The following is a 10,630-nucleotide window of genomic DNA, read 5'->3' on the forward strand; positions in this document are numbered from 1 at the left end:
ATTCCTTTGAGTAAGAAGCAGAGAACCAGAGAACCAGAGGTATTGATTTCATTTCAATTCTCTTCTTGTCCTTTTAAAGCATTCATTTGGGCAAGAAGACATAATAGCTAGCAAATCGAAATATTCTTGAAACATTTGGAATCTCGTTGCATGCGAATATAAGCACAGGCTAGCTATGTCTTTGATCATGAAACCAACTACTTTTTTTTTTTGTTTTATTTCTTTAACTTTTGAGTCTGAACTCTAAAGTACAGACCACATGTAGCATATACTGTACACACCTCCAAATGCAAAAGAAAAAGTTAAATCGACTCCCTGACTTCCCTCTCTCACTCTCTTTTTCTCTAGCTAGTCTATGACTCTCTTCCTGTTGCATTCCTTGTTGGTTAGTCTTGTAGCAAGTAGCTAAGAGCCTAGGAGTATTATTTGACAACAAAGTTTTGACTGCTTTTGAATCCGAATATGCATTATTGAAATATTGGGGAATGCATTGAACTATTCGAGTGACAACTTGAACATATCAAGTGGATAGTGATAGTATGCGTGTATAAATATTGTCGGTAGACGATAACTACAATGCATTGTTATAAGTCATAGACTTAGGGTTGTGAATTTTACTAGATATCCATACATTTGTATGTTAAAAACCCATAAACAAATAAATAAAAAATCAAATTAATAAATCAAACCAAAAAAAATGAAAAAACGTAGTAACAACGTTATTTAGACCCGTTGTAACCGTTTTCACAACTGTAATTACCGTTACATAGGAAATTCAGATCACAAATTATTTATTTTTCTTATTTAACCGTTATCACACCCGTTATTTTAAAAAAACGTCAAAAAATGTGTTTTATTCCTATATAACGCGTTTTTGACCCAAAACGTGCTCACACCCATCAAAACACGTTATAACGGTCACGCCTAGTACCTGTGACCTGGGCCGTGACCCGTTTTTCGAACCTTGGTTGAAACATGCATGACAAAATAACATCACTCTCCCAAACATCATCATTATGTTTTCTTGCATTTTCATCTCTCTAGTCTAGTCCACCTAGCTTGTTATGAATCACAGTTTTCCAAGGTTTAAGAGTAGATTAGTTGAACAAAACCAAAATTCTTCGTGCGTCAGAGATCATCATCATCCCCATATCTTAATTATAATTAATTCCGCCTAACAGGAATGATTCACATGTTAATAGATAATTAACTTTTTTATATTAACCTTATGGTGTTTGTGCATTGTAGGTGAAGCCCAGTAAAATGGGAGTTCACTTGGAGCTTAGGTTGATGTTTTACCACTTTTTTTTTACCATATCTCAACCGAACAATTTTTTGGTATGACTATCGGACTATCCCGTCCGATAATTGATACTTATTCATCCGTCTACTAATTAGTTATGTAATTAAGATACAACTTGTTTGAATTTGGACTTAGAAAGTCAAAGATATTTGCCTTCTGGTAGAAAAATAAAATAAAAATACTCCCTCCACATTTTTCCAAAAACGGAAGTAGTAGTAAACCTATTACGAACAACAAAACCACTAAAAAGACTTCTAAGCCTACCTCCCAAAGAAATACTTTAAAAATCAATGTGGATGCAACTTGGGTAATCCGAAAGTTTTCCTTCCAGTTTTGCTATAATTACAAGGAATGATGCAGGGTCTTTCACAAGAGGAAGAGCAGGACGTTCAACAGGTTCAAGCCCACAAGAAGCAGAAGCTATAGGTGTTCTCCATGCAGCAGTTTGGGAAAAGGAGAAGAAGCTCAAGAATTTCAGTATCGAGGGAGATTGTGAAAGCTTATTCAACTATTTACAAGGGAAAAATTCAGACATTTCTTGGCACAATAAAGCTATTTTGGATGAAGCAAATAGGATTGCCAGACAATGTACCAACTTTCTGAGTTTTCATTTTGTTCATAAATCAGGAAATATGGCTGCTGATACTTAAGCTAAGTTCGACAAAACTTTTAATTCAGATTTAGATTGGGAGACTATTTCTCCAACTTGTATTCAACATAACTTATCAATAGATAAATCTAATACAAGGAGGGACGGCCAAACCTCCATATTAGATGGCTCTATTGATTTTGTGTCACAGACTCATTTAAAGCCCTAGTTTTTAATAGAAAAAATTGAGAAAATGCCCAATACGGGGTGCAGTGTTGGAAATTTACCCCAACGTTAAAAATAATTGTAAAATATAACTGCCCAACACAGCCCAGCTCACGAAATCACGTGCTTAGTGTGCTACGTGTTGTATTGTTCCATAAAATCAGATATGCTGTGTTGTGCCGTGTTAATGACAAGTAGTGATGTGTCTGCTGTGTTATGTTGTGCTACAACACTTATTTCTTGTTTTCCAAATTAAATATTTTAGAGGTATAGTAATTAGTCTGCGTATTATTATAGAAATAAATCAGCATAACGGAAAATAATGTTAAAAACTGGCTAAAAAAAAGTGAAATGTACATAAAATGTAATGTATTATGCTATGGTGTAATATTTTATACATGTTTTTTTTTCACGTGTTGCACTGTTGTGTCGCGTGCTACATTGTTGTGCCGTGTTGATGTGTATATTTGTCTGGCATATTTATTTTATTTTTCCACAAAGAACATCTTATTCAGGAAGGCAAGAAAAAAGTACGAGGGGACTAGTCCAATACCTCAAAAGACAAGAGAAAAATACGATAATTGAAATCGGAAACACGAAAAAACAAGATACAAGCTATCTTTGTTGGCACATCACATTAATTCTAGCGTCCTGAGTTATGCCATAAACATGATGGCCTAGCCCAATTTACACCTCAAGCCCGGGTATTAAGGTTGTGCTATTAGAGACTCAACAATACCACAAACAGCTATTGTTACACGGTTATTGGCATGCTTCTCTAGCAGCAGCAATGTTAACAGTATAGAAAACGACCCTGAGAGACAATAAGATCGAATAATATCGTTTTCCCTCTTCATCTACTCTCTCCAGACTCTCTAGTCTCTCTAGCTAGACTCTGTGTCCTCTAGCTAGTGTGGCATAGCGTCTGATGGTAAGTACAATTATCAGAGATCAGTAGCAGAACCAACAGGTAAAAGACTAAACCGTCATGGTCTGTTAAAGGAGTCTGTTCTGTCTTATTACATATTCCTTTATTCTTCTTCATCTATCTTGTATCAATTTGTACTGGACTAATAAACCCTCATGTTTGTTTGAACTTTGAATGGATAGGTAGGCATCTTTTTTTTTTTTTTCCTTTTATGTAAGTGGACAAATGTTGGATAATTTAGTGTACACTGGTTGATGCTCTACTTAGACATTGGATGGCTTAGTACAATGGCCCTATCTTATCCATTTCTATCTAAGTATATACCGATTCCTTGAGGTCCATAACATGCTCTACTAATATAATAGAGTTGCAGTGTTCTTTGGTAATAACATTTTTTATATTTCTTTGACATATGAACCCGAAACGATATTTAAGTATCTGACGAATTAAATGGAGAAAGACTAATTAAGAACCGGTACCAAATTGGAACACCTCTACCTCTTCCTCTAGTCTATTGCACATGCCAAGCAAGGATGGTGTAGTGTTTGTTAGGTTTCCTTTTAAAGCACGTCGAACCGACAATAAGGACGGACACAGCCGTCTAATAACCCCAACAACTGTTAAAGCCTGCTCTCTTTGTCCCCAACGCCTGAACCAAACAAATTTAAATTTAAATCCCCAATATTAATAGTAACATGTTTTTCCAGTTAAATCAAAAAATATTCTTTTTTTTTTCTCTCGACTCCCCCAACAAACTAGATAAACAAACAAACCCTAAACTTTTCAAGACCTCGCCCCACTAAATCCCAGTCCACTTGAAAATAATAAACAAACACTCCCTTAACAGTAGTAACCCTTGACGTGTATTCTCTCTTTATAAATACTCACCTTGCTTCATTCTTCACACTCACCCTCCATCCCTTCACTGCTTTCTCTAGAAAACACACACACACTCTTTACTTTTTCTTTTCTTTTCTTTTCTCTGCCAGTCAGTTATTTATTTTCTTTCATTTTTTGTGAGAAGATGCATTATCAAGCAGAATCATGGGGTTCATATCTGGCAACACCAAGGAGTAACAGCAACATGAGTAACGGAGGAGGAGGAGGAATGGATGCATTTGAAAGGATTGAAAGACTTGCAAATGCAAGTGCTGTGGTCATCTTTTCAGTAAGTTCATGCTGTATGTGTCATGCTATTAAGAGATTATTCTGTGGTATGGGAGTGAATCCAACTGTTTATGAACTAGATGAAGATCCAAGAACAGGTAAAGATATTGAGAAAGCTTTGATGAGTTTGTTAGGCACTTCTTCTGCTGTTCCTGTTGTTTTCATCGGTGGTAAACTTATTGGTGCTATGGATAGAGTTATGGCTTCTCATATTAATGGTACTCTTGTTCCTCAACTTAAAGAAGCGGGTGCTCTTTGGCTCTAGTCTAGAGGTTTTATTTACAGTCCTGCTGAGAAAAAACAAAGTGAGTTATTAGTAGATAGCTAGTGCATCAGAGATTAACAAAAATGAAAGAAAGGAGGAGATGGTTTAGTGTTTCTTTCTCCACCATTTTGGATACTTTATTTAGCTTAGTGTTGGTTCTTCTTTAAAGTTCTAATTGTTTTAGGGGTTCTGAGTCTGCTGGGGTTGTGGGATGTTTTTATCTTTTGATATTTGCAACAGAGAGATATGTAATTTGCTATCTATCCCTATACTCTGTATAGAAAAATTAAACAAAAAAAAATTATCATCTTTGTTTCTTGTTATTTTCTTCTTTACAATCTGTATCTGTCTCATTATAATGCGTTTACAGTGTCGTTTCTTCTTCAGTGTTGTGGTTCTTGTTTCTAAGAGGTGACGCTGCTTAATTAGTTATGTGTAGAAAGAAAGGTACCTGTTTTTGTTTACGCCTATAAAATTTGCTAAGAATGTCGTTTCTCTCCTTTATTATAAAATAATAATTAATAAAATCCGTACCGGATTATGGGTGGGACCAATTCTAACGAGACCGTTGCGTCATCTTATTCAAAAGCAAACTTTTATTTTCCATGAGTGTACAACACTTTCTTTTGATATCATCGAAGAATCTTTCGTATGTTTTGAAATCCAACGGCTTCAAATCAAAGGTGGTTCGTACCCTCTTTATAACTGTTGTGTACAAAAACGTTGTGCCAGCGTAAGAAAGTAATGAGGTTGTTGCTAGTGGTGGAATAGAGTGGGACCCGTTTCACTCGCGTGAGGTTTGGATTCTCTTTCCACCGGTACACGTCGCACACTAATCCGTACGGGGAAACCGTTTGCTCTCTCAACTGACAAATATATTCTTCTCTACTACTGTTCTGCCAAGTGCCACTGCAAAAACCAGCTTAAGGTTGGGATTCTCTGTAGGACCCACACAGATATTTCGGGTTGAAACAAGAAAAGAGAAGAGAGTGATCCAATCCGTAGATTAATAACCCACCTGGAGTATGAATTTCTTTGAAGCTCGGTAAAAATAGAAGAAAAAGATAAAGGGCCAAAAATGAAACTTCTGGAAAAAAGATGAAACGGAGGGTTTACTGTTACAATGGGTGTTCGGTCTAAATATGGCAACAAAAGAAAAAAGGAAAAGAAAAATGTAAGTTTGAAATGAACAGAAGAAGTAATATGTCATAAGCATTTGCTAGGTTTATACTGTTGTCCTTGAGAGATTCTTCTCTTCGAAACAAGCAGGCCTTCTTTGGTCCTTCCGCTTCTTTGAAAGTGACAATCCTTGAATTACTAATTTAATGCATCCATTGGAGGAGGTACCTCTGTATCTTTCTTTATATACATCATGCAGCTCGCAACTCTCAAGTGATCAAAGGCGGATTTTAGCTGCAACAAACAGTGGTATATGAGACACTGTAGTTAGTATACTATCAGAATGGTTATATAAAACTGTTGGTGAGTAACAACTATGTAATTAAGTGAACATTAGTACTTTTGTGTTATTTATTTATCTTGCATCAGGAGATAAAAGTAGAAGAAATGTTGTTAAAATAAACAACACTAGATAAAAACTGATTTTTTTGGTGAAAGTAAGTGTTTTGAGATTAGGGAGAAAAAGGCCCAATGGATCAAAGAGAATGTAGAACGGGAGGCAAAAAACATCTTCTTCTACTAATAAAGGCACCCCGACACCTCAAGGTGATACGAAAAATTCCATAAGAATAAAGAGAGATAGGTATGGCCCCCATGACACAACCACCATGCCTTAAGTGGCCTTAATGCCATGAAGTTTGTCGTTAAAAGGATTCCATTTCATCACCGACACATCATCAATACCCTTATATCTCATATATCTTACCCTACAATGGCGACTTTTAATACAAAGATGTTTCTTCAGGATATATATATATATATATATATATATATAGAATTCAATATATAGGTTACATGACAGACCCACTTCTTGGCCCTTTTGACGAGCCAAGAAACACAAGTTGCCACATACCTTTGGGTACTTTGTTCATTTTTCTAGTAGTTTTCTTTCATCCAGTGGCAATATCTTTAAAAAAAAATTCTTCTTTTCTTCCTCCCCTACACTTTTGAAAAGGACAAATAATGAAGTGGTGAAGCTTTTACATATTCTGCTTTGCTTTGGTCATTCTTCCTATAAAGTCTCCAAGCCGTAGGATGATGCTCGTCCTACTTGTCCCTTGTAGGAGGCTAAGCCTACAACATTCAAGTAGAAGAAGAGGGAAAAGCATGGCTACCTAGGGTATTTCTATAACCCAAAAACTACGTGGGGGATGGGCCATCAAAGTATAACACTTGCGATTCAAGACCGTGTGACATAAAATAAAGGATTGGTAATAATTATCAATTACATATAAATGGTTGTAACAGAAACTACCCTTCCATTTTCTGAGATACAGAAGTTTTGAATTTAATCAAGTAAAGCCCAGTCAGGATATGGACACTCATATGCCCAACCAGGGGCCGAGTATTTTGCACAATGTAGCCATAAAGCCTCTTCGATTTCACCATATCTATCATAAAAACACACACAAAAAAAAAAAGTAAACAAATAAAATCAGTCTAAACGAATCTGCAAGCCAGCAGACCAAAGAAGTAAACTACTCATTTATCCAGGTAAACCAAAACACACTTTTCCGGTCCCATTTCAATTATTGCAGTCGCGGAAATGGAATCGGCTCATTGACAAATAAACTAATTCAGCTGATGATAAATTTGTGAAACAGAAGAGAAGTCCCTTACCCTTTAGGAGCTAAATCTGGGCAGTTGGTACACATTGGATCAATGCTGAAATCATCATCGAATTTCTTTACAACTATATATGAAATGTTGTCAAGAGGAATATCAGATGTTGAGGAAGGCTCCGTATTGGCAGCTGTATTACCAGTTGCTTGATCAGAGCGAGGAGCGACATCTTTAGATAGATAGAGTACGTCATTGGCAATTGGATGACCCAAATGTTGCAAATGTACACGTATCTGTGCAGAACTCAGTCAAGCACACCAATGAGAATATTATTTAAAAAAAGTATGTCAATTTTAACACAAATAGACATAATCTTCAACGTTAACATGCGAAATATTATGTTGGCTCAAATAATACTTACTTGATGAGTTCGACCAGTGACTGGTTCACATAGCACGATGCTATGAGTTCCATTAGTACTCACTCTAGTAAACTTTGTACATGCAGCCTTCCCCACAGAGTTTGTATCAACCTCCGCAGTACTCCTCTGTTCTCGAGCATCATGGTCTACATTTGCACTCACAACTTGCTGGGAAAATACAAAAACAACAGCGGGATATAATTCCCGCCCCATGTATATCAACTTTATGACACTGTAAGCCAATTTCGTGTTACCCAAATTCGCTAAAATCCAACTCTGTATCCCATGACTGCATGAGGCATGAGGATCAAATCATGCTTTTTAGCTGTAATTGGTGAAAGAGGAAGCATTGACTTACGTTATGTGCTTGCAGAAACCAGTTCAGTTTATTTATATAATATGATGATTAGGGCATTTAGATTATTCATAACCAAAAGGTTCAAACAAAACTTCATCCAAACAATACTCCGAGAGGATACCTGTTTCTCGGGGAAAACACCAATGACTCTTGCAATGTATTCCTTCCGCACCTCCCGAGCCATAATCTGAAATAATTGAAGCCTACTATATAATCGAAACACAAAAATAAATATGTTGCCTTAATATATGAACTCAGTTATTGTTGTCATTCACGAAAAATACATGAACAAACAAAAACCTTAAGCCCAATTCAAAACCCTATTTTGAATTCCAAATAAGTATAATATTTAAGTTAGATACATCCAGTTCGCCCATGCATGCAATTGGAACAATAAGCATGTGTATCGTAATGCACCATGAAAAGGATCATGATGCCAAAAGTAACACAACAATGCAGCATTTCAAAGAACATAAAATAAAGGAGCGTTAGCAGTAACAGGGTTACCTGTTGCCTAAGTTGATCTGCTTTAACAGCACTCCTGGCTATAATAAGGAGTCCAGAGACAAGGCGGTCTAGTCGATGCACCGCTGGAAAAAATCGCTAAGGAAAAGTAGGAATTCTGAATAATCACAGATGACCAAAAAGAGGGAAACAGAGAGCAAAAAAAAAAAAGAAGAAAGAACAGCATCAAACAACACAAGAATCTCAAGGGATCTTAAGAAAGAAAGACATAATAGTTTCTCCATTAATAAGCAACACTTCTATCCATAAGCAGCTGCAACAGTTTGACTGGATACGAAATAAAGGTGCTAAGCCATGCTCCACCTCAAGAATTCCCACAACAGTGTTCTTACGATATTGACCACATGGATGCACCTACATGTCAATAGTAACAGTAATAGCAACGTAAAAAGACAATAAGGGGAAAAAATTATTCAAAACTTCAGCACACGTCCTAACTACAACGGCATTAACATTTGATATTCATACATTACAGTACTATTTCCGACTCTCGCCTTTTGTTTTATAAAAATTCTAATAGTTTGCAACTTCAAACCTATGAAACCCAAGCTTACAACTGAATTCACAATGTAAAGTATCAACGGAAGCATCAAACTGTAGTTCACTGACCGGAATAGATGCTGGTTTGCATATGACAACCACATCGGGCTCTTCAAGTAAAATTGGGATATCCCATGCCATGACTGGTGGTTCATGCCTATGAAGGAAGTGAGTTATCTTCTGTGAATTTCGAACTATATAGGAAACATCAACCATTTTGCCATCCACTTTAATCCTTCCACATTTCACAGCACTAACCTAAGAAACCCAACACAATTAGCTCACAAAAACTAAAACCCAGTTAAACAACTCAAATGGCAGTATCTTAAAACATAAAACACTAAATATTGTCTCACATAGTAATCGCGGGGTCTTCCTCTGAACTCATCAGTGAATAAATCAACTATAGTTTTCCCATTCCATCTTTTGTTAACCTAATTAACCAAAAACACAAACACATATCATGAGCACATAAATGTTTGGGGATTTCTGTGAGAGGAAAAGGGTTTTACATGAGAGATGAACTCGAAGTAGTATGGTTTGACATGGCGCCTCCCTGCAGAAGAAATTTTCCCGCCATAAATCAAATGATTTTAAGAACTTGAGATAGAAATTCGTTAAATTGAAACTGAAATTTGTAAATTAAATCAAATTACCGTTGCGAAAGATGTAATCTTGCCGTTCTGGAGGGTTAGCTGGAGTTTGCCAAACAATCTTCTCAAAATCCATATTTGTTGTCTCTATCTCTTTTTCTGTTTCTGCTGATAATGCCTTTCTCTTGTTCATTCTGAGTGGACCGTCTTTGACCATGTAATATTTGAGAGTTGACAGTGATAGGAGTGTATTGGTCTATTCTTAAACCCTAAAACTAGTGACGGGTTGAAGGGGCAAGTTTTTCTCTTTTTTATTCTTTTTTTTTTGACAATCAAATTTTATCATTTATTTTAGTAACCTGATATAGGGTCGGCATGGTTTATTAGAGGGGCGGCAGTGTAATAATGTCCCTCTAGTTGGTTAGGGGATGTCATATAAAGGGTGTAAATTAACTAGGTTACCCCCATTTTTTAACCTAAATCAAAGTTAAATTGAATTTTTTTTTTCTTTCTTCTTCTCTTCTCCTCCTCCCATCAACCGTAACTTCCATTAAAACTCAAAATTTTATTGTCTTCGATTAATCAACGATTCGAAAATTAATCAAATGTAGTGTAATGACTTATATGAGGTATGTTTTGAAAACCCAGTTACGATTTGGTTTGTTTTGTTCGATTTAAGTTTAATTTCTATCAAAAATTAGGGTTTTAGATGAAAATTAAATTGAAATTTCTGGGTTTATGTGAGTTACGGTTGATTTAAAATCAATTACCAACCGTAACTGGATATTTTGATGTTGTTACGGTTGGTAATAGTTCAATTACCAACCGTATATTCTTATATCTGAGAATTTTCTTCAGTTACGGTTGGTAACCATTTTAGTTTACGAATCGTAACTCAGTTATGGTTGGTATCGAGCATTTGGTTACCAACCGTAACTGAATTACGGTTGGTATCGAGCATTTGGTTACCAACC

General features: G+C 36.0%; 2 protein-coding genes across 2 annotated transcripts; one reads left to right on the forward strand and one right to left on the reverse strand.

Annotated features, from left to right (window-relative positions):
- The first annotated feature begins 3,968 nt into the window (after nt 1–3,968).
- Nucleotides 3,969–4,786, forward strand: LOC113274312 (glutaredoxin-C5-like). The gene has a single exon (XM_026523733.1). The coding sequence runs from the start codon at nt 4,070–4,072 to the stop codon at nt 4,475–4,477; it is 408 nt and encodes a 135-aa protein (XP_026379518.1). The 5' UTR covers nt 3,969–4,069; the 3' UTR covers nt 4,478–4,786.
- A 2,037-nt stretch (nt 4,787–6,823) lies between these two features.
- On the reverse strand, nt 6,824–9,911 carry LOC113274313 (RNA pseudouridine synthase 7-like). The gene is made up of 10 exons (XM_026523734.1): nt 9,720–9,911; nt 9,576–9,619; nt 9,420–9,497; nt 9,133–9,321; nt 8,799–8,877; nt 8,506–8,588; nt 8,120–8,185; nt 7,641–7,808; nt 7,277–7,512; nt 6,824–7,047 (listed from the first exon to the last, which is right to left on the reverse strand). Exons 1-10 carry the CDS (start codon nt 9,871–9,873, stop codon nt 6,945–6,947), a joined length of 1,200 nt encoding a protein of 399 aa, XP_026379519.1. The 5' UTR covers nt 9,874–9,911; the 3' UTR covers nt 6,824–6,944.
- Between the last annotated feature and the right edge of the window lie 719 nt (nt 9,912–10,630).

The sequence above is a fragment of the Papaver somniferum genome, chromosome 4, assembly GCF_003573695.1.
Source record: "Papaver somniferum cultivar HN1 chromosome 4, ASM357369v1, whole genome shotgun sequence".
NCBI classification, from domain to species: domain Eukaryota; kingdom Viridiplantae; phylum Streptophyta; class Magnoliopsida; order Ranunculales; family Papaveraceae; genus Papaver; species Papaver somniferum.